Raw genomic sequence first — 25,111 nt, 5'->3', positions numbered from 1 at the left:
TTCAAAATCTAACAATTCTTCTCCTTTTTTTTATACAGTTTTTTATTTATTTATTTTTGTAATCTTGTTTGTTTATTTTTGTTTATTGTTTTATTTTTTAATTTTTAAAAATGCATTTATTTTTATGATTATTTTGTAGTTCATTTATTTATTTATTTTCATTTTTATTTATTTTTATAATTTTGCTGTAAAAGCAAAGGAAATATGCAAAGAAAAATGTTTAATATATAATATTTCCTTTGCTTTTAAAGCAACATTAGAAAAAAATAAAAATAAAATAAAAATGAAAAAATAACAAAAACCCTGAAAAATACTTTAAAAAATATTTTAAAAATTTAAAAAAATCAAAATTAAAATAAATAATAATAAAAATAATTTTAAAATAAATGATTATTATATTTATATTTCTACTTTTATCAGCCTTTTCTCTTCATTTTTGATTAATATTGCTTTATATTGCCACATCATCTAATTCTTATTTTATTTATTCTTCTTTTTATTTCCACTTTTATTTTATTATGTTTTTATTGATTTATTTTTGTAATCTGGCACTCTCAATACTCCATGTTTTGCAGTGTACTAAAGAAAAAAAAAAAGAAGATATTTGTGCCTTTTAAACTTCAAAGAATCTAGTGAGGATCAATGTATGACTAGGTGTTGCCAGACTGATGAACAGGTGAGTATTTTAACAGAGGAGTCAGACAAACAGCCCTACTTATCCTTTACTCAAGCAGAGCACATCAACAACTCCAGATATGTTGCCTGAGCTTTGGAGCTGAGGGGGTGAAACCGCTCGGGGGAACATCTACAGAGGTTCTGGGAAGCCCAGAGGGTCCCAGCGATCAGCCAGGCGTGTGAGTAGGTGCAGAGGGACGATCACTACCAAGGGATGATGTGTTTTTCTGCTGCAGCACAACAGGACTCATATTTTGGACATTTTGTTTTGAGGATGCGACGTGTCCTCGAGGCTGATCGTCATGTTGTAAAAACACAAATCAGTCAGTAATAAATTCAGAATATCGTGTTTGTAGACTAACTGTGATATCTAGATCAAGTCATTTGTGAACAGACGGCGAGCTGCTGTAATGTTAGAAATAAATAAATACTGCACGCGTAACTGCAAATATGATAATGGCTTAATATCTGTATAAATAAATCATAGCTCATTGCTTCTCTGCTGATACATATTTTCCCCGTCCTCCTCCTCCTCCTCCTCCTCCTCCATGTGTCTCTGCATTACTTTGCTGGATATCGTACGAATTATTCAAATGTAACCGTGGTTATCTCCAGCATGTAGGAACTCCACTAATACCTGCTTCAACCAGTGGTTTAAGGAGGATTCACATCATCGACTTTATCACAAGTGTTGAATTTACTAAACAAGCATCATTATTAACCTAAAGTATTTATTCAAACTAAAAGTATTCAGTGCAGTAAATGATCCCCGTGACTGCAGCTCAGTTATATATCATTACATTATTATTACAGATGCATTTATTGTTATTTTGGATTAATCTCCTGATTCGTTTTGGAATAATTGATTGTTTGGTTTGTATAAATACATTAGGAGCCCACAGCGACGCCAACAGAGGGTCTGCTTGGTCCAAACCTCACACTTAAAAAGATAAAGCAACAGTTTTTGCAAATTTGAGATGCGGAATTGATGAAATATTTGGAATTTTTGAATAAAATATTACTTCTTGAGGATTACAGATTCAGGCTTTTTTTTTTTTTTTTTAGCTTGGGACAGCTAAAGAGAACCGGTACAGAGAGGTGATGTCATGGTGACTGGAATCAGCCCCAGACCTCTGCAGGAAGGACTCAGCCTGCATCGGGCTAATTCAGCTACAGGGCATCCACTTTCCTGACAACTGAGACTTTACAGATCTGCTCGGGTACAATTTCAGAAGCGCTTCATGTGTTCTGTTTGCAAAAAGGTCCCACATGAATGTAGTGCAGTAAAAAGTACAATATTCCTTCCTGAAATGTAATGAAGTCAAAGTATGAAGTGGCATTACATGAAAGTAAATTTAGTACAGCACTAGAGTAAATGTACTTAGAAATTTCAAGAAAGTTTCATGCACATATCTAAAAAACACTGTAATGCTACTCTAAACTACACAACAGCACGGAAAAAGGCGTCACCCTGCAAGTTGACAGGATTGGTTCCTCGGGTTAGTTGCATATAAAACGTCTAAAGTCTGAGTCTGTGTTCCTGAGCCTGTCATTGGTGCACTGCAGCTTTAGGCCCCGTTTACACGCAGCAAAAACTGTGATATTTCAATGTGTTTGGTTTACATGTAAACAAAGCTATAAGTCACCGATCATATCTGAAAACTCCACCACAGTGGAGATTTGGAAAAACTCTGTCTTTATTTTTGGATGTACACAAGAGGAGACGGAGTTTGACGTCACAGTATGCGACAATCATCAGCGTCATATGTGTGCGACCATGTTTACAGTTTAGCTACTGTGATAGAAAGTCAATATTTTCAAGTATTTTCCTTGTTTTGTATTCGAACACCACATTCAGGAGTAGCTCCACTTCTCTGTCGGTCCAAACAAATGCTCCTCACACCATTATCGTTGAAGTAACAGGAAGTCATTTGTACCATTCATGTGATGTGTTTGACCAGCTAACTTTAGTTCCTGAGAATGTCGTTAGACAACAAAGAATAAGGCAGAATATGGGACTTGTGTTTGCCACTAAGACCTGCAGACAGGAGCTACATTTAGCTGCTAATTCCTCTGGTAGAAATACAAGCAGAGTTCCTCAAATGGATCTGGGTCTAACCCCAACCCTTGGAACGTTCCTGTGGTGGAACAGCTCTACAGAATACAACAGAGAACATTGAAGATGGTTAAACACCACCAACAGCCGTCCAAACAGCTCCGAGTTAAACAGGAAGATGAGTTTTAAAGCCACCCCTCGGTGCCACATTCGTGTATCTGCCGACTGTATGTGACTCTACATAACGGAGGGCGCCGACGTTGGGCGTGAGCACGTCTCCATTCAGCGCCTATGACAGAACGGTCCACTGCTCCAGGCTGGAAGGTCATTTAAAGGCCAGACATCCAGACCTCCCCCCTCCTCCCCCCTCCTCCCCTCTCCCCCTGCCTGAGAGCCAGAGATAAACCTACACATGCCAGCCACACAGGACCAATAGTCGTGATTTATCGGAAGCCATTTGCTACCTGAACGCCTATGAAATTGTAATGAACTTGATTATGCTTTTAATGAAGTGTGAGAGGTTCTTCAGAAATGATTATAGCCATGCTCTGGCTCACAGCTAGGGTAGAGGAGGAGGAGGAGGAGGAGGGAGAGAGAGGGGACGGGTGGAATGGAGGCCTGTCATGAAGAATGAAGACTTAGTAGCAGCGAGTCAGGATAGCGGAGGGCGAGCAGAGGTGCACACGGCAGCGCCACGCTTCTTTGGAATAGATTACAGGGGCGTTTTACTCTGTGTGCGAGGTGACTTGACCCAACCAACCCCATTTCAATTCCTCCCTGCTCAGGGATTTTCCCCTCAAAGCCGCATGCTGACGCGGTACATTAGATTGAACAGCCAGCAGCCTCATAGGTCATATTTTGCATACATATTAGACAGATGAGGATGATTCTAACCTTTCCGTGTACAGGGCGCTCCCATTCAGACGGGGGGGAAACATTATTGTTTGGTAATTTCACACACAAATCTGCACTCTCCCTCGCTGCTTCTTCTTTAAATACCAAATGACGAGCCAAGTGGCTGGTAAAAGGGCACGGCGACGGTCCGCACGCAAACAGCAGCTTCTCGCTCTCATTACTTTTTGCACATAAGCGACAAATCGTAATGAGATACTTTATGGATGCACATAAGGGAATCCCATGTTGCTCTCATTTACAGGGGTCAGAGCTCCAGGATTAGTTTTAAAACACAACAAGACCTGCTGCTGCTGCTCTCTGAAACATAATTCATTATATTACAACTTGGGTCTCATTTGCATAGTTTTAGCTATTATTTCAGCTGATAGTACTGTACTCAGCAGAGTAATTACAGAGGTCTGGGGACACGGTGGCATCTCCAGGGCCGCAACTAATGATTAGTTTCATTATCCATTATTCGACAGATTAGTTTCTCAATTAGTAGATTAATTATTTCTACCTCAAAACATCCAGAAATAGTATAAAAAATGCTCGTCACAATGACACAAGGCCCAAATACGAAGTCTTCATATTGCGTGTTTTGGCGGTACAACGATCGAAAACATAAATTCAGCTGTTCTGTGTCCAAAGGATTAAAAAACCATGTCATCGACTTAGATCAGAATGTAAGTGGATTTTTTATTTGATCCATTACACTCAGTGAGTCCTAATGAGGAGTTGCGTTTAACGTAGTTTTTTTAAAAATGGCTTACGGTCATCCATCTGCTAATTAACAGAAGTCAGCCTCCCCCCTGCTGTCGCTTTACGTTTCTGATGCATAAATGCAGTCTGGGTTCCTTGAAGGTCATTGATTCACACCAAGGTAGCTGAGTTTGACGAAACACCTTCTTCCTCTTCTTTGCTGCTATTTCCAGAATGGTCTATAAGTTGCGCCGCATTATTTCACCTCTAGCGTATTAAATAGACTGATTCTGTGTATCGGGGGAGGCTCTTCTCTAGTTATTGTCGATGGGACTGGACTGTTGGGTTTGGTTAGTTGAACTTGGCAACTTTACTTCTTGAAGCTTTAAAGCTCCTAAGAGTGTTTTTTTAATTTAAAAAAGAAGCCTAGAGAAAGCCAGGAAGTCATTTGCAGGGCTCCAGACTCACTTTCTCATTTGGTCGCACCTCCCACCAAAAACATACGACTTGCTGAACATTTTCTTATGATAGATGCTACAATTTACCGACGCTCCCTAAACGCCTCACATAGCAGGCTGCGGTGGATGCTGCTGGTATCTGTGGTGAGCTCAGACAGGTGTGTGACCAAAAATGACTTTAAAAAGAGTAAACTAGAGCGTTCTAATGTCAGATTTGTCCAAACTGAAACAGAGTGATTTTTCTTGTTTACATCCACCTTTTCTATGAGTGGAAAAAAAAAAACAGCGAATGCAGGTGTGCTCTGTTTTTCCTGAGAAGACCCCATTTTTAAGCATAAATTGTACACCGACGTTATAAAAGTACTACTTTCTACCTCTGTGGTCCACACAGCAGCTGCCTGCGCCGGCTACAGCGACACTAACACAGCTTCACCATCGTCCTGGACTCGCACCAATGCGACTAGTTGAAATTTTAACTCTCAAAAAAGGTCACCAATGCGACCATTTTGGACACAGCCTGGAGCCTTGATTTACGTTGAGAAGCTTGAACTACGATATGTTTTACGTGAACGTTTCTTCTTGAAAAATTACTTAAACAATTGATTGAAAATCTAAAACAGGGGATCACAAATGTTTCAGATCCCACCTCCCAGAATAATGATGCCTCCCGACCCCCACTGTCCCCGGGGACGACTGAAGCATACAAATGTTAGTCCTAAACAAACACAGGCACAACAGCATCACAAGAGAACACAACAGCCCAACAACCTTACCATTATTGTAGAGCAGGGATCTCCAACTCTGGTCCTCGTGAGCTTCTGTCCTGCAGGTTTTAGATGTTTCTGTACTGCAACACACCTGACTCACATTAATGGATCGTTAACAGACATGTGTAGGGGCACCCCTATAGCTCACCTAGTTGAGTGGGTGAACCATAAACAGGGGCTTTAGTTCCCAACACAGCAGTCGTGGATTCGACTCCTGCTCACGACCCTTTGCTGCAGGTCTCTCCCCATTCTTCTCCCCTCTTTCCTGTCTATCTCTACTGCTCTAAATAAAGGCAAAAATAAAGCCCAAAAACATGTTTAAAAAAAACAAAAACAGACTTGTGTAGAACTTGACAGCAAGCTGTTGGAGATCCATTAATGTGTGTTGCAGTAGGGGAACGTCTAAAACCTGCAGGACAGTAGCTCACGAGGACCGGAGTTAGAGATCCCTGGTTTGTAGGCTAGTAGCAGAATGCACCAGTTAAACAAACCTTCATGTATAAACTGGTGGAGAGCAGACATACAATACAAACAGTATGTGGAAGAAGCAGAATCACATATTTATGTAACCATTATGGCTAAAATACGCTGATTTTAATCATTTTTAAAACAGGATTTTTGGCCCAAAGCTGGGAATCACTCATGTATACAACCGTGGTCCTGTTGTGTGTCTGTTAACTCATCGATTAATGGGTTCAGTTCTAAGACTGCCACAAAGTCTGAGGGGGCAAGAAACACAAGAATACAGACACAAAACATGAATTGATGTGATAATGCAAACTACTTTGTTTAACTTAAAGTCAAAGCATCCAAAAATACTCAGTAGTTTACACAAAAAACTTCGTGCACAAACAGCTACAGCATCTAGAGATACAACACAGGTAAACATTGAACCGGTATGTTGGTAAAGTGAGACGAATGTGGAACTCACAATTTGGGTAAAAATAAGTCTGGTAGACCTGGAGGTTTGCTTAAAGCCCCTCTGATGTCACTGATTAAAATACTAAAAACTAATCTCCATACATCAAAATGACATATTTACATACATATTTTACATTAAAAGACTCCCTTCCTGCATTAAAATTGCTGACATGTAACTCCACACGGTTACTTCCTCGAGAACAGGCAGATCTATAAAGTCCCGGCCTCTCTTTCTCCACCCACTGCTCCGCTATTTGCTGCAGCTCAAGCACACCAGCTCACTTACAAGTCTGCTCAGTTACTGTAAAACTGCTCCACACAACGGCAAGTTGGAACGTTGGAGTAATTTAGTCACACTGCATGTTCAATCTAGAAACAGATTTAAAAGAAGAATTTGAAAGAAGAAAAACCAGAAAGTTGGTTCGTCATGCTTGTTATGCATGAAACCCTGGAATCTGTTCTGAAATGTGTCGTCAATATGCTGCAGTTTTAAGGTGGAAATGCTGATGGCTTATTTACATCATCCGGCATAGAAAAATAAAAAAATCAAATAATGAAAACACCACATGGTCGTGTGTCAACAAGGTGAACAACTTGAATAAAACCAGTGTGATTCGCTCTAGTTGTTTTTGTCTGGCCGGTTGTAAATCAGAATGATCCTTCGATTTATCTAAAATACTGATACGGAACATTTTCACTTTCAAAATTAACTGAGCCTGGATGCTATGAAGCAAGAAACATATGAGTAAAAAAAAAAAAAATCTGCCACTTGATGACACTCTGTAAGTGTTTCTGCATTTATCTCCCGACACCTTTTATTCGACTGACTCTATAGATGATTGCAGACGTTTTATCGGGCTATTTGCGCTGCGTCACTTATGATAATAATCACAGATGATACAGTGAGAACAGTCTGCTGCGGTGGCTGTCACTGTGTGTGTATCTGCCGCCATCACTGTCCACATGCTGAGGCTCTAACACTATCTGCAAGGTCTCCAAAGCTGTTAATCAACTCCTCTCTAATGTGTTGTTCACACCTTCTCTCTCTCTCTCTGTCTCTGTCTCTCTCTCACCCTGAATTGGTGGATTTCTATCTTAGACAGGGTGCTTGGCCGGGCGATCACTGTCGCTAATTTGTTGTGGCAATATTAATTAATGATCAGCCTGTCACAGCTGTTTATATTGAGACAGATTAGAAGTGGGAGAGATTAGACAAAGAAAACAATCTGCGAGAGGCTCGGCGGCTGACAGGGGTCACCTTCACGTGTCTCAAATCATATTCAATTTGCCGTGGCGGAGGAAAGGGAAATTACTCCACTTGACCAGACTGTATCCGTCTGTATCTGTGAAGCTTCACATTTGCAGATAACTAAATCAAATCATTCCGAACCGCACCGAAGCAAAGGACAATATACATGCGATCTTGTGTAAAATGACGACAAATTAAAACACTCTGTTGTACTTTTTTGTGCAGCCAAACGACAGATATGCTTCCCATCTGCAGCCTTTTTTTTCCCTCTTCAAACTGTCCATTAACCCTAATTTTCATTCTGCTCTGCCACCGAGCACATTTCCCTATTTAAACGGACTTTAATCCGAGGTGGCAGAGCGCTGCGTCCTGACCGCTGACCTCCCTGCTGTCCTTCCACACGGACCTGCTGACTCTCCGCCTTCCCACAGCTGCACACACACGTCTCAGGCTTCAGTCGACTTGGCAACACCGCAGTGCGTTGTGACGGCGAGTGGAGATTAAGTGGCCAATCAAGGCCTGAACAGTGGGGTAATCATTCCACTTGGTAAAATGGGTGTCAGGATTACTCCGGCACTTTCTCACTTCACTGTGCAGGCTTTAATAGGGCAAAGACATTTTCTGGTAACTAGAGTGCTGTGGACAGGATTTAAGAACAGCTTCCTACTGACTGATGAATAATAAAGACTAACAGTTATGGTTAGAAGCTGATGGACCCTTGAGGTTGGCTTTAGGGAGTGCTTCAAAATGACTCGGAGAGGAGGCAGGTCAGCAAAGGGGGGAGTTATTGTGGTGTTTATTGTTGAGGACAGTTGTTGAACTTTTTATTTCTATTTTCTGTCTATGGGATGAATCATAAAACAAGATCAAAAACTGAGTGTACCATGCAGGTTCAGTTTGTCATTTGCACCCCCTTCTGGTTATATAGTACTAAACTGAGTTATGGATTGCCTCAATGAGCAGTCTTGTCATTGAACATCCCCTTGAAGTGACTAAAAACTGTCTTTCTTATGGTTATACTTTGGCACTAACTTCAATCAGACTGCCTTTGTTCAGCAAATCCAGCCACAGACACGACTCAAGATGTGAACTCCAGTTTCCAGAAACACTGGGGTCCATGAAGTGATTATTCAATCAGCAAGAAGGGAAACTGGGAACACGATCCAGACACTGACTATGATTGTAATCATGACACAATTGGTAAAATAAATGAGTACTGTTTGAACGTAATCTCAAGAAGACAGGGTTCAGGACGAGCTGAAAATACTGCCGAGCACGAGGCCTTTAGCTGTTTCCTGTTCCCGGGTCACTCATATGATGGTGGTAATACACAACATTTATTCAGCAGCACTTTAGTAAGAAATAGAGTAGATGGAGTTACACCATTTAGTAATATTACGAGACTCAATAAAAAAAGTTCCTCGTTTGCACCTCGAAAAAACACCTCAGTCAACGTGGTGTACGCAGTCCAGTGCAGCGAGGAATGCCCAGACCAACCAGACAACCGCTCCACATGAACATGGCACAACACAGAAGAGCAGCTCCTCAGGACAGGACTCAGCAGTCCACCCGCATCTTAAGGACAAAGGACACTTATTTGAAGACAATAATGGACAGATTTTGGCCGGATGGTTTGAGAGAGGAGTGAAAGAAGCCATCTATGTCAAACTGGGAAGAGCATCCCTCAACAGAGGTGGAGGTCTGAGGCGTCACCTCTCACCTGTTTACAGTTCAGTCCTAAGATCTCTCCCCAGGAAGATGAAATCACATCCACACCTAGCCACAGAAGACCCTAACGAACCCTCATTGTGGCAGGGGGAGCACTAACGACTCATATAACGAGGGGGAGGAGCAACAAACCCCCAATTGAAACCAGGTGTTAATGGATCCTTAAGGATATAAGTATGTGGAAATCCCAACTAGTCAGTCAGAACTGATGAAGCCTCTTGGATGAGAGGTGGAACGTCTTCAAGGAACTCAACCAAGTCCAGTTGCTACGATTAACCTGCCATGACCTGGATGACTGAGAATCTTCACAGACGTTCTGTCACGTGGTGCATGCTGCATTTTTCCACTGCGTCAAAACAGCAATCCTTAGGCCTGAGTTTCACTTTGGCGAAGAGGAAGGAGCCACTGGAAACCAAATCAGGTAGGTAGGGTGATGATGTTTGTGTGTTGTCATGACGGAGCACTCACAATGACTCTGTGTCACAGTTCAGCTGCTTTGTATCAGATGTTCTCTCTCAGATGCCTCAAGATGTTAGACTAGAACTTAACAGTCTCACGAATGCCGAGGAAAATAAAACGCATGTTCTTGGCACACTCCCAACCTGACGCACCTGCTTTGGTATGGAGACTGAAGGCTCCTTCACTGCTACAACTGCTGTTATATCTCTGGATTGTAGCTGTAAACTCAACCCCTATCACCAGTGATGATCCTCAGCATGGAAGTTGGGTCATCCTGGGCCTGCTGACGGAGGTTCTTGCAGACTTGGACACGGTGCTGCTTCTGCAAGTCCACAGTGAAATGTACATTTGCAACGCTGGTCCCAATGTCGATCGATGCATGACCTGGTGCATGACCTTGCTGCCCTCGACTCTGAACTTTTCAACTGAGATACTGAGGGGAAGGTCCAAAGTAAATATCAATAATGACGATAAGGAGAATTGTTTTTTTGTTTTTTTTTAATGAAATATAATATTCAGCCCTCCTCCCCACCCCAGTTATTTTCATACAGTCCCTTACAGAACTGGCTTCGTGACTAGAAGTCTGCTACACTGAGCCCCTGATCTCCTAAAAATTTCCCCCCTTCCCTGAACTACTTCTACGTATGTGTTGCTGAACAAAGCAGTTAACTCTCAACCCAAGCCTGTGTTTGCACTGGGCGCCTCTCAGCTATGAATAACAGGACTAAAGTGAATGTAAGGAAAGAGATCTCCACAGAATACATTCTTATTTGATTTCCCAGGACAAATAAAGGTTAAATGAAGGAATAGCAAATCAAAGTCCTTGCTGGAAGATATATAGCTCTTTAATGCCAAGCAAAGTATGGCCCGGTGCCTCATTTCTGCTGTGATTATTCGAGTCAATTCCCAGAGACATGAGTGTAGGAGGGATGGAGGAAAGTCTGGGCTATTAGTGCAGGAGAGTCTATCGTATGCTTGTCTTGTCAATCTCCTTGTTTTATTCCTTCGTATGTGAGCCAGGAAGGTCTGAGAAGAATACAGCACCGTGCAGTTCTGGTGAGTTTCAATAATTCATTGAGGTGATGGAGTTTGGAGTTACCAACCTTCTAGTTCAGCCCAAGTTTGAGGAATACAAACCCTCACCCTCATGTTCTCACTCCCTTCACTTAATACAGACTAATACTGAAAAACTGTCTTCCTTTCAGTGCCACCCCTCGTTATATTTAAGCGTTGAATTCTTCTCCTTGACAAGTGTTGTCCACAGGCTTTACTGTACCTCTGAACCTGTGTTACACATCTGGTGGTGGTTAACTCTGTGGGTGTTTAAAGTAAACCAATCTGCCCAAAGGTTGTGTGAGACAGTTCAGTGCTGTTAAAACAGCCCATAGCCTTCTTTGCAAAAAGGAATTATTTTGTGTCCACATGGGTCACAGTGTGGGTGTTTCTGAAGTCTATCTCCAAAAACAACATGGTATTGAAACACCTGAGCGTGCAGTTTGAATCCCTTTGAGATGTATGCAACCAGCCATAAAGCAACACGAGCTCATCCTGCTCTGTTTTTAAGGATTACACGAGGGTTCATTATCATGTTCTTAGCAGCTTCGGTCATCATTCCCATCATCAATAACAACACTCATGATGTTAAGAGACCTGGGGATGAAATAGAACCTTTTCTATTTTTCTTCTTCTGACTTCATTGTTGTATAAAATAACAAACATTTGTCAAAGAATTGTGTAATATGAACATTTTTTTAAAACATAAATGTTAAGTTATAAACATGTCTGGGTTTATTTTGGTATTCCGGGGCCCTGCTGACATGTCTTTGCATGATTTACAGTTCAACAACGCCTTCATCTTCCACTGGTCCTCCATGCAGCCTCTCATCTCAGATCATTGTAGCCTCTGTCCTGACCTCCGAGTCTGGATAGTCAACACAGACGCATTCTAAACATGCATTATTTGTAATGACCATCAGGGGGCAGCTCGTCTAGAAATAAATGTTAATGAGAAAGGCTACGCACTTCACCTTTGATCTGCTCCCTCAGTAAACATTTAGCCAGTGGGTTAAAGGTCTCCAAAGAGTCTCCTTCAAATACTTTTTGTAAATTATGGTCAAATTTCAAGTAAAATTGATAATTAAGCAGCGTATGTTTTAGGGCAGGGCTACAACCCTCGTTGGTGACGCCCGGTTAAAAAAAAAAAACCAAGATGGCCGACTTTTCCATGCTACAGAATCTATGAAAACTAACAGCAGCAGTTGGATGTCACTTCTATCTTTGAATATAAACTTAAAATGCCGACAATTTCAACACCTCTCCACATATTCTAACCTGATCTGAAATGTGCAAGCGGATGCTCGCAGATTTTCTGAACGCGTTGTTCAGAAAATCTGCGAGCATCCGCTGCCTCAGCAACAGAAGTGCCACAACTCACAGCCGTTCTCATGTCTCACATCAGTTTTATGTGGAAGATCATGTTATGTTGCTAAGCCTGAACTTCTGGCATTCTGGCAGCATTTTTACATATTTTCATCTCAAGGTTTACACCTTTGACCGTGTTTATCACACACTTCTGACACGATAATAACAATTAATTCATCAGTAGGCTCTACGGTATATACTGTATAGGACTTCTTAGCTTTATGCTGCAACAGGTAGAGCTGGAGGGAATCTGAGGAAAGAACAGCCTGAGCTGGCACACATTAGCTGGCATGCCACCATACCGTTTGCACTACCCTCAGGCTACAGCTGGCAACCACCCCCACATTACGCGTCACATCTGCAGTGTAGTCAACCACTGCCCATGCAATCAATGCTTGGCAAGAAGACTGAGTCGCATGTGAACACAGAGGGAGCGCATGTGCGCTGGATGCCTCTGCAGTAACAGAACGCAACAGTTCAGACATGTAGCACATTATAAACACAGGCCTGGTCACATGTTTATTCACGCATGCATGCATGAATAATATATGCACGCCTCTGTCCTTTACCAATGAAAATAAAACATTTCTTGAGCCTGGCAGACAGCACGGCTGACTTTCAAGAAATTCCACAAGCGAGTGCTTTCTGGAACTAAACGGGTGCGGCAAATCCTCTTAAAATCCTTTTAGACACCGTGGCAGTAGGGAGAAAAAGAAAAAGTTTCTCTCAGGCAAACATGTGCAGGTTTGTTGGGTTGATGTCGTGCTCTGGGGAAGGACACTCTTGCCAGTTTTTTTCTTTAAGGCTAGAAAAGAATGTTAATACAACACATACCCTACAGGGCGCGCAGTGTGTCGACAGAAGGCTTCAAGGAAAGACTTTAGGGAGAGGACGCTTTGGATGTGAACGGCTTAATTTTTCAATTCAAGACCTCGAGAGTGCAGTGTTTTACAGTCTTTTGTGTTCTAACAGGACAGCTGAGGGAAATTTTAAAGTTTCACTTTCAGTTGTCGACATGTCAGTGACCTGGACAGCCTGGATGTGAAATTCCTCTCTATGCAAACAATAGTAAACAACCAAAATCAGTGTGACTATCTACCCAGGGCAGATTTACTTTAGATGAAATTCTGCAGCTGCAATGAAGTTTTCAATGGCTGTCAACAAGTGCCAGCCAATCCAGCCACTGTGTCTTTAGGCTCTCCAATTTCCTCAAGTTTCTCAAAAACTAGTTTCCTTGCTCTGATTGCTATTTACATATTTGGGTAAATGAGCATGGGATTGGTCTCAGTGGTTTGTTTGTCGATTTGCTCTTTGCTTTTCTATTTCCTTTGGGCAACAGATTGAATTAATGTTTGTAGACACTGTGATGCCACACATGAGGAAACAGGAGATTTTGCAAAATTACAAAACTCTCCCAATTACAGCTCGACAAACACACAAGACTGTGAGAAAAAACCCCATTTGGGTTGTGGCTGAGATTCCTCATGTGTCAGAGGCACAAGGACAATAATTAGCTTCATTTACATGCTTTTCTATTTAAATAGACCGACAAACAGATATCGTTTACTCAAGGCCCAGGCTTTGCAGAGCACACACAATGCACGCACACACACACAGATTTGTGGTTTGGACATTCACTATGAGCACTATTTTTGACACATGGTTAAAGTCAGATTGCTTACACACATCTTTATCGGCACTGCCACCATTTCTCTTTCTATCCCGCTCTCTTTAGCTCCTATCGCTTTTCCTCCTTAATTACTTGTTGGAAGGTGTTTGGATTTGCGCTGCACGCCTGCTGTTTTGGTCATTACAGGCCCCTGTAGGAAGTGAAGTGGTTGCCAAAGAAGCTTAGCAGAAGACAGGCGTTGGGGATGTGTCTGTACTCACCTGGGGTAAATGAGGACAACTCTTCCTGCTGGCTTTGAGGCCTGTCCTCCCCTCAGGGGCTGTCCTGATGTTGAAGAGGGCCTGAAGAGCACACTGGGCCGCCTGGGTCTTGGCCAGCTTCTTGCTGCGCCCACAGCCCTCAAATATCCGCCCGTCCACGCGTACCGCCATCACAAAGCTACGCAGCCGTCGTCCTTCAGCCCGCTCCGAAAGGCAGGCGTAGTGCAAGCCCGGCCGAAGCTCGTTGAGCAGTGCCACGGGGCTCTTGGGGGCCTCGGGCTCTGGAACAATCCCACCTAGCCTCTGCTGAGCCTGCACCATCAGGTCCAAGGTGTGGCGAAGCAACCGTCCGTGTCTCAGCAGCTCGCTCGATAGCAGCTCGCTCTCCGTCGCTGAGTTGCACAATGACAGGCCGTCGGAGCACGGCGAGGATTCAAACTCCTTAAAAAGCGTGTCAGGGAAGTCGGCCTGGTCTGAGGTGAAGTCGGCAGAAGGGTTTGAGATGTTTCCCATGGCCAGGTGGGCCTGAGGGGCGTTGGGGAACTGGACGAAGGACTTGAGGGCCAACTCTGCAGCCCTCATCTTAGCTTTCTTCTTCGTGGGACCGGTGCCCTCGAAGGTCAACCCGTTGACCTCCACAGCGATTGAGAAGACGGGAGCGTGGACGGGACCCGTTTGAGACACCATGCGGTACTGCAGGCCCGGCCGGAGCTCGTTCAGCTGCACCAGCGCGTTCTTTGGAGCCTCAGACCAGGAGAGTTTCTTATAAATCAGACGGAGCTGACACAGGTGCCCGTTGTTGTCTTCCTCCAGCGGCCTTTTCCTCTTCAGGCCAGAGCTCCCGCTTCTTGTCGAGTCGGAGCAGAAAAGCGACTGGCACTCTGCGGAGGCTATGGGCCGATCCTCTAAGTTACCAATGTTACGGTTTTCCTTCACCTCTGCACTGCTGGTGCCTGCATTGAAAACAGCAAAAACAGAAACAATATCATTCAAAGTGCTAAAAAAAATACTCAAAACACAAGAGTGAGAAGGAAGCAGTCATTACTGTCGACGCTCACGTTCATCCTGGCTGAACAAAATGAATCAAGAAAAATCTCTCAAGGCAGATTGAGCCACTTGATACACAATGAAATGGTAATGAACACATCTACAATCATCTCCCTGAGCCGAGCCCACTTCATACCACAGGACTCTATCATATTTAAGTATTTTAAAAGCCAAATACAAATCCCCTAAAATGGCGATGTTATCTGCCAAATCATCCTGTAATCTGCCTCCAAATTGGTTCTGAATCTGTGTCGTAAGTGGGAAACATTGGTCCCCGTGGCCAATGCAAAGCATCAATCCTATTTGTAATGGGGGGTGGGGATCGCGTCGAGTGGCAGGCATTCCGAGAAAGGATGAGAGAAATGTCTGTAGCCCGCTTTATTTCACACTTCTATCCTCCGTGAGAGCAAAGTCTGAACAGCTGTGATACGCTCTTCAAACCTAGTTACGGGGAAGTGGTGGCGTATTGCATTTCTGATGGGAAATGAACAAAAATAGGGTGTTCAGATCTCGCCACAAGAATGTTAATGGTGGGATGGGAGACATTCACTGGTGGGCAGATTGTAGCTCGAGATGAGAGCGTATGCAGGCATGCAAGTACCTATCTGATGACTTATTTATCACGAACACTCAAATTTAATATTTAATAGCTCACTTTTATAAGATTTTAACACACACGTGTGTAATCAAAGAGCTCGTTCCCCAAATAATTAATTATGCGAGCGACAGAGGCCCGCCACCGAGAGAGTTAGCGCAGTGTGCTGACTGAGAGAAAGAAAGGAGGCAGCAGCTTACTTAAACTGTCCTCGTCCTCTGTGCTGTTGGTCCCAGGGCTTATGTACTTGAAGGGAGCGATCAATGCTGACAGCATACTGACTTTCTCTGGAGGAGAGACAAGAGACACGCAGAGTCAACAAGAGGGCAGCGGCGCAGATGTTTTGATAGTTTCATCGATTAAAGCCGCGGATCATCGTTGGCCCAACACGGGGACAAGTAAGTGAGCACAAGTATGCAAACAAGTCTGTTAGACATGCACAGAGCACGATGTACACAACACAAAGAAGCAAACACAGACAGACACACACACATATGGAGGATTTAAAATGTCTCGGAAAAAAAGTCAGAAGGAAACAGAGAGATCACGTGACAGACAGCAAACACTGGACCTGGTTGGAGAACATTTTAATATTCTTATCCAAACCCTCCTGCTTTTCTCTGTGAGTTCTGCTTCTACACAATCTCACCAAAATCTCATCACAGCACAAACTTGTTCCTGAGATTTGACCATTAGCATAGTCAACACTCCTGAAAATTGTCACATTGAGCAGCCTGTTCCTGTTTCATTCACAAAGAGATCACAGCGCAGCTCCAAGTCCTGCTGTGGGAAATCACCGACAGAATTAGAGTCAACAGTGATACCAGAGAACCAGGAACAGTCAGGAGGCTGTGAACAATGTTTCATCAGAGCAGAGACAACACGAGACGAAAAGTGGTTCTAGGACCAGTGTTGTAGGTTCCAGCAGTGTGCATGTGTGGGTATGTGGATGCTGATCGACTGCGCGTGTATAGGACAGCAACAACCCATAATGTCAGTGTATGCATCAGCAAGGCAGATCTTCTCTTGCTACTGTAATGAACGCTGTGCTTGGTTATGCCAATGAAATCATAAAACTGTTCCAGAGTTAATGTGTTTTTTATATTTAATTCATCCAGCTTCAGGCATTATGACTTCAGGCTGACTAAGTGTTTTTTACCTGCTGCAGAAGGATTTATTTTTTAACGACTGGTACAAAAGGTCCGGAACAATCACATTTTCACTGAAAAGCAACATCTGAATATGAGAACATTCATCCTGATCTCCAGTATTACATGCATCAGCACATGAAATAGTGTTGCCAGGATTAAATTAAAAAAAAATATGTTAACGGAACAATTTGTTTGCTTTTATTTAGCTGATGGCAGCTCTTGTTTAGCAGCACTAAACTCTGGTCATGGTCCCACATTATGGTTGGACTGAACGCTGGAGTTTTCATTTTTTAGGAAAAGTTTTGGGTGAACTGATAGCTGAGGACCACGTGGTTCAATTCCCAGCAGACCCTAACAACAGGTCACTCTCCTGCTCTTTTTCCTGTGTTTACTGCCTCAACATAAGTCATAAAAATAATAAAGAAAAGAAGAAAATGATTCATCGTGTGTCCTCATGAGGGTTAATAAGTCGTATTTAACTCTGGCGGGTCTTTGCTGGACAACACTGAGAAGCGATCCTCGCTTTGTTTTCTGTGGTGCAGTTTGATTTTAATACAGATTTAAAAATTCATGTCACAACAACAATAAATTCACTCAGACACAAAAAGCTGAATAAGCAGCCCTTGACGTGCATTTAAACTGTAAATTCACACATAAACAACAACAAAAAGCAGCAACGTGTTTCCTATTTCTGTCTGATTTTATGTAGCTCAGACATCTGAAGTCTTCCGTACAGCAGCCTGTACTCGTGTGATGATAAACTTCCTCCCTTTATCAGCGCTAACTGGTCGACAGCGGCTCTGTGCTGCTGCTCCCCGGGGCCTGCTGCTGTCCAGGTGTGCGTGTTGTTTACAGTATGAAGCCCTATTAGGACCATCGCTTGGTCTGGTGCTCTCCATGCAGCGCTGAGCAGAATTGACAGACCAGTCTGGCTCCTTAATTAAACCTCCTCTTTCTTTCCAACACCGGCTAATGATCAATAAAACCGAAAGGTAAGGGAGCGGCAGCACGGGGGGGGAGGAAGCGGTTGGCAGACAAGAAGTAGAAGAAATAGGTGAGTGATGGAGGAGGACAGAGACAGGAGGAAGGAAGAGAGGAGTTTGTGTAGGCGTGTGGAGGTTTAGAGGGTGAACCACAGGTCAAGACGACCTCCAAGCTCTGCTGGTCTCCGGCCCGGCGTTCGGGCTGCGTAGCAACAGTTTAACGCGGCTAAATGCTGCATAAACAGGGCGCCACATTACAGTGCAATAAACATGTTTTGATAAGAGCGCATGGTTGTGAATGAGCTCGGCCCCCGGCGCTCTCTCTCCTCGCAGCTCAACAGCACTAGAGGGGCTCAATGAGTCACTCTGACACACATGGATACACTCTAAACACTGAGGCTGGAGCTGTGCTAGTCCTGGTGGGCCAACATCACAATACAAGCATTTTCATTCTGACCTAATTACGGACTAAAGCTTAACACAAGCAGCAATTTGGCCCTAAATGACTCCCTTGGCCAACAGGGTCATTATGCAGACCGTTTCCAAATCAGTCTATATTGTTTTTTAAAGCCCCTAAAGCCCCATTTACAGTAGAAAACATGGCTGTCTGGTGTGTTTACAAATGTGACAAAATTAGGGGTCTTTAAGGGTCTGCTGGCTGGGACCGCATATCTTAGCTCAGTCTTGCATTTGTACACAAAACGTATCCAGATCCGTCGTAGCGTGAAAGACAAATGTTCACATCAAGCATGAAATTAGGGAGCACAGCGAGGCCAGCAATTAACACACAGGAGCCCGGGCTTTCACACGAGGGCCCGAAACAGCTGTAATGTATATTTGATAATCCCGCGTTGCCGAGGGATCTAAACCACCCACTCAACAGCTTCTGCCAAGTCAAATGGCCCACTGGGCCATGAGACGCCGGGGCCTGGTGTAAACAGATGCACACAGTACGTAGGATATGTCACGAGCTTTAAAACCACAAGCGTCAGAAAATGTAATTTCCTTGGGGTAAAAAAAAAAAGCTGAAGCTGCTAACACTCCAATCTACAGGTTTACAGCAAAAAAGAAAACATCTGTAGCAGCGACGTAAATCCTGTTTGAGCAGGCAAGTAAGCAACTAAAGCCTGCTTCTATTTCTCAGTGTGTTGAATTTGAGAAGGTTTATGAGTTTGGCAATGTTGGAGACCAGTGAGGTGTTTTGCAAATTTGTTCTACGCTTATTTGGCTTGAAAGGTGGAGTCCTACAGAAAGATAGTTAAACGTTTGAATGGTGAGCATACCAGATATACCTCATGGTCCGACTTCTGCTTCTCAAAGCGGAAAACTTTTAGGCAAAACCGGCAAATCCAACATGATAAAAATAAATAAAAAACAATTAAGTCAGCAGTGCAACTCCAAAACAAACCCAAGCTTCGATTGAACAGCTTTGTACTTGGACAGAGCTGATATTTTACAAGCACAAACCAGCTTTCTTGATTTCTGACTTCAAATTTTATAAATATGTGACCAAATTCTCATCATCGGCGTTTATCTTTCACTCGTGTTTACAGTGAGTTTGTCAGACAACACTGAGGTTCTAAAATCAGGGTTTTAGCAGAATGCTGAAGAACAGCTGAGTGGTCAGCATGTTGGCAAAGCTGACTCAGTTCCACCAGTTCTGTCCGGAGGAATGGGCCAAAATACCAGAAAACTATGGGGAGAGGCTAGTGGAAGGAAACCCAAAACTATGACCCAAGTCATACAGTTTAAAGTTAATGCCACTAAATACTAAGGAAATATGTGTAAACTTCTGACTTTGAAGAAAGCAATAAAAAAAATAAAAAATCTCTAAAAAAAAAATCTCTCTCATTATTCTGGCGTTTAGCAAACAGAAATAATTGTGTTAATCCTAACTGACCTAAAACAGGAAAAGTTTAGTTGTAAATATTGTCAGATAGTGAGAAAAAAAAAGTTGTGTTTATTGGCGTTGGCACATTTTCAGCGTCTACGAGGTGTGTCAGAAAAGTTCCAGGACTGGTGTCACAAATGATATATTTCAAACTACAGACTACAAGTTTTCCCTTCACAGTAATCCTCCTGGAGTCGTCCCCAGCCTTCTCGCCCACACTGCCATGCACTCCTGGAAGGATTCTTCCAGGATCCTCCTCAGCTCCGTCATCACAGCCATCTTCATGTCGTTCACGTCTTCTAAACGGGTCCCCTTGATGACCCCCTTGAGCTTGGGGAAGAGGAAACAACCCCACGGAGCCAGGTGGGGTGAATAGGGAGGCTGCTCCAGCACGGAGATGTTCTTCTCAGCCAGGAACTGTGGGATGCTCAGGGCGTTGTCATGGTGAAGCAGCCACCACTGGTCCTGCCACAACTCTCACCTCTTATCTGAACGAAGCAAACGCCACAGGATCTCTTAGTAGACGTGCTGATTGATCGTCTGAAGGGGAAAACTAGTAGTTTGTAGTTTGCGTTTGTGACACCAGTCCTGGAACTTTTCTCGCATTCACCTCGTATGTCATTGATGATGTCGACCAAGTCTCTGAGTTTCATCCTCTGGCGACCATGAACAGCAGTACAAAATGTCCAGACAGTGCATCCACAGTGATGATATTTCTGTCTGGATCAAAGAGGTGGAAAGACCAGCAGATGAAGTGTCATCCCTCAAAAGTGAACGATATAAAGAGGAAGAGATTCACCCTCTTTGCTTTGCTGCTGTACTGGACTCCTCACTGGGCTGTGTGAAAGCCTGCACAGAGCCTTTTATTCAGCGCTGAAAGGAGTTTTATTTGGACGAGCCTTACATTCACAGTCAGAACAGAGGTTTTGTCTACGGAGCTCTTCAGGTCTGCATAATTACATGCAACCTTCCGAAACAATTCTTTTCACTCAATGGTGCACAGTTCACTTGAAATGTCTCAGGAAGTGGCTATTGAGTAGAAAATATCATCGTGTTTTCAATAACTCTGACGCTGAATGACCTGCGAGCAGTTTAGAGGTCATCCTCCAAATGCCACCTCTGACTGTGTTTTGGTGGGTTTATGAAACAGCGGCACAAGCACACTTGACTCTGATTTATGATTGAGCTCTGAGTGAAACAGGAGGCAGGATTTCTTGTGTTTCCCAGAGAAATGCTTTCAGCCTTGAACATAAACTATTAACCAAGAGCTACCGCGGTCCACAAATGTCTCTTATCAGTTTTATCGCTTAGTATGAGTGAATGAGGAAGTCCATATGGGTGCCAGATTGTAAGACCTCCCGAAAGCTCCTTTACACAGAAATCATGTGGAGTTTAATAATCAGCGAACTCACATCCGTCAGGAGTCGGTGTGCTCTTTTCAGGTGATAACGAGGTTAAGCCGTCTGACGGGAGGTCAGCTCTGTGTTTCTAAATTTGTCACTTTCTGCGCTACATCCTCCCGGCAACCTCATACGACACGTGGGCGAATGAGGTGAATCTGCAATCCTCTGTGTGAAAGCCTCACTTCAAAGCCGAGAAAGGAAAGAAAAAAAAACCTCCGCCTGCCATTAACTTCATCAAGCCCATCACCTCCGCCGATGTGGACTCGGTTACCTTACGCGCCCTTCACGGTATCTGTCATCCATCCCTCCTCATTCAGCATCGGGCCTGAATGAACGAGACAATGCATGCCAATAGTCTGCGCTCACTACGTCCATCCCCCACTGCACCAGGACACGGCGAGAGGAGACGACGCTCATTTGTTTCCACCGCACAAAGGCTGGGAGGAGGAGGAGGAGGAGGAGAGCCAGGTTAGATAGGGAGAGCCTTGGCAGATGGCCACACACTCCTGATAGTGACAACACTGGAGATGGTGTCCATTCACAATGAGCTGCAGAGGAGCCTCGCTCGCTCTCTCTCTCTCTCTCTCTCCTTGCACTCCTGCATCAGATCTGAGGAGAGGGTAATGAGCCCAATCAGATTTCCCCATGGCTCAGCATAACGAATGGGTCAGATGAGCGACGGGAGACACTATTGAAACAGGCGCTGGGGGAAATCTTTGACTCTCCCTCTCTCTCCGTTCACCACCTGCCTTTCTCTCTCCTCCCTGTCTGAGACGGAGAGCCACTAAATGAGAGGCTGCATTGTTTCTCTTCTGCACTTAAAACCTGATTTCTGTCACTTCTCTTATGGGAAGAAAAAAAAAAGACACGTAAAAAGAGACAGTGTGTTAAGTGTTCCCTCCAACTTCTGTCTGTATACACATGAACGTAAAACTGAGATGAGAGGACAAAGTATTCTTATTATTCACTAATGACTTGATAAATCTGTAATGTGATGCGATAAAAACTGTTCTGTGTTGGGCTCTAATTTAAGTGTCACCAGAATGAGAAGTGCACTTAACAGAGCGGGACCTTTCTACTTCTTGGACAGGACATTGGCAGGAGACTGAAGACATCCCACATTGTCTTGTTTGATTATTCCTCCGTCCTCATGCGACCCAGAAATCAATCCAAGCCGCCACCACAAAGCATCGGGGCAGGTATCGATTCTCAATTCAGAACAGATTCATGGTTGTGGAAAAAAATAAGTATTTTCAGGTCCTGACTCCACCTGAGTACAACATTAAGCATAACTAACAGTTAAGCACATTTTAAATAAATAAAAGATTAAGTGAATTGATTCAGCAGCAGGTTACAGGTGTCGGCCTGCAGGAGAACAATCCAGTACAAGTGGAACTTATTGACCAACCCCTTGTAAAGGATGTTCCAGTGCCATCCTGATCAGAGGAGAGGTGGCTGATGAGGGCTTCAGAGTTTTTATGCTGCGACAAATCAAACAGAATGACTCGAACCTATAACACTAACCCTCACCAGTAACACTGAGGAGCTGTCCTTTTTGCAAAGTAACGAAGTAGTTTTGGTAATTAAACACAACCAATCACTGACTCAACCCTGTTCAGGACTTTTGGGGTCTTTTGGAGCCCAGGCCATTTGGTTTAGGTCACAGGCATTGTTTTTTTTTAAATTTTTAAATATAAAAAGACGGACAATTGTCATGCATTTGGAACCAAAAATACGTCAACTTATCAGAAACAATTTAACATAGTATAAAAGTCTGTAATGAATACCAACAAACATTTCTTGGGCTCCAATGGACACCGAAAGACCTTCTTACATATGGCAACATGAACGTCCTGAATAGGGTTCAAAAGCAGGTAAATGAGACTTAAGTGAAAGAATAAAACTACAATTATGGCACAAAACAGGACTTACCAGCCCCTCCAACCTCCACATGCATACTTCTCTCCCACTTTGTGAGTGTTAAACTGCTCCATTGCCATTACATGAAATGATAACTTAGCTCCAATAAATGCAGTACAACAGCCTACTGAGCCTAAGAGGAGGAGGAGGTCCCTGCTGGGTGTATGTACGTCTATGATAATGGGACTTTAATGGACTGATAAGTTCCAAAACAAGTGGACAAAGAACAACTCAGGTGTTATTTGTAATGTCTAGATTATATTTACATCTTATTCACTAGTTTAGGCCACGTGATGATGCCGTGGTGAGTGCTACCACCGAGGAAGTTGGAACCTTTTCATGCTCTGGCTTCCTCTCACAGTCCACTGACATGCATGGTAGGTTAATGAGTGAACCTATCAGTCTATCTCTTTGTGTTAACCCGGTGATGGACTGGCAGCCTGTTTAGGGTGAACTCCCTCCGCTGGGATGGTTGGAGCAGCTCTGTGTCAACTGTAGGACTGATCGTCCCAACACTGTAGTTCTTATGAGCTCATTTACCCTTTTTATATTCGTTGGCAGCGTTTCCATGTCACGATGGTGACAATCCAGGTTATGTTGTGTGTGAACTGCATCATCATAACCTGGAATAATAAATGATGAGCAGCGTATATGAGTACCTACACATTGTTAAAGGCTGCATATCTGTAACTGTAAGAAGTTTTCATGAATGCTTGTCCACACAAGCGAGAAGAACGCCATCGTACACTTGGACTGCTGTGCACAGATCAGCTAACAGTAGAGAGGAAACACGCTGAGAACAATTTCATGCTCTGTCTTGACTTTTTGGCAGACATAAAATTGGATTAACTACACAGTCCAACAACAAAACCATAGAACAATAGTAACGCTGCTTTGGGCCACACCCACAGTCAATCTTCTGAATAGTCAAACAGCTATAATATGGTTAGATGTACTATTTAGCTGCGTAGTTGGAATTTGATGCATCCTTTTCTCGAGGTATCACCCCTCTGTCAGTATCTGTGTGTGAGTTTATGTGGTGGGAGGATCTGCTTACTTTTAGAAAGCAGTTTAAGTGTCTGTCGGTGGAGGGAGGATGTATTGTTGGATATTTAGCACCTGATTACACTGAGGACAAAGCAGCTCAGCAAACACCCTGCATGTAGTGTGTGTTTTGGTCTTTTAGAGTCAGTGGTTTTTTCAGTGCAGTCTGTTCTGTTCATGTGGTATTCACACTGACGCCTGTAGGCAAACGTCTCCCTTTCAGTTTATTTGCTGTAATTTCTTGTTCTCATTAGGGACTGAGGTTGGCAGGTATTGCTTTTCATTTAATCGCGTTTAAAGCCGCGTGTGTGCGCGAGACACCGTTTGAGGATGAAATTGATTAAACTTCCAAAAATCGTAATTCACAAATAGTGTCTTATTTCTAAAATGATAATTACAAGCGACGAGGAGATAGGAAATAGAATTATGTAGGCACAAACCTCCAATATCAGCAAACACACGACTCCTTCTCAAGGATTTGGCAGACAAATAATGAATCAGTGGGCTCGCAAATTAAACACCTGCACACATTATCGTACAGTTTTTGGCAACTTTAAAGCGATAGTTTGACATTTTGGGAAATGCAATTGTTTGCTTTCTTGCTGAGAGCTAGATGAGACTAATCTCATGTCTGGTTGTTAAACATGAGCCTGTAACCAGGAAGCAGTTAGCTTTACCAACTGAAAGGATCAACTTGCTTGGTTCTTCTGGGGACAGTTTCCTGACAGGACCTCAAAACAGTCGCTTATATACGTACTACAGCCGGGGGTGGGGGGGGTATATGTGCACTACAAACATGACTTTCTGACTGAAAAACATGTCTGCTTTTTGACTGAAGCCTACGTCAAGGGAAGCAC

The 25,111-nt window shown here is 43.4% G+C and overlaps 1 protein-coding gene across 1 annotated transcript in view; it reads right to left on the bottom strand.

Moving 5' to 3' along the window:
- Positions 1 to 25,111, bottom strand: part of adarb2 (adenosine deaminase RNA specific B2 (inactive)) — a 244,419-nt gene that overhangs the window by 79,801 nt on the left and 139,507 nt on the right. Inside the window, exons 3-4 of the mRNA XM_008291184.1 lie at positions 16,063 to 16,149; positions 14,221 to 15,173 (exon numbers count right to left, since the gene is read on the bottom strand). Of these exons, the coding sequence (XP_008289406.1) occupies positions 14,221 to 15,173; positions 16,063 to 16,149 (1,040 nt within the window). The remainder of the gene's footprint in view (positions 1 to 14,220; positions 15,174 to 16,062; positions 16,150 to 25,111) is intronic.

This window comes from Stegastes partitus, unplaced genomic scaffold (genome assembly GCF_000690725.1).
Source record: "Stegastes partitus isolate 25-593 unplaced genomic scaffold, Stegastes_partitus-1.0.2 Scaffold724, whole genome shotgun sequence".
Lineage (NCBI taxonomy): Eukaryota > Metazoa > Chordata > Actinopteri > Pomacentridae > Stegastes > Stegastes partitus.
Note: the sequence above shows the minus strand (reverse complement) of the source record. Positions and strands in the feature narration are given on the sequence as shown.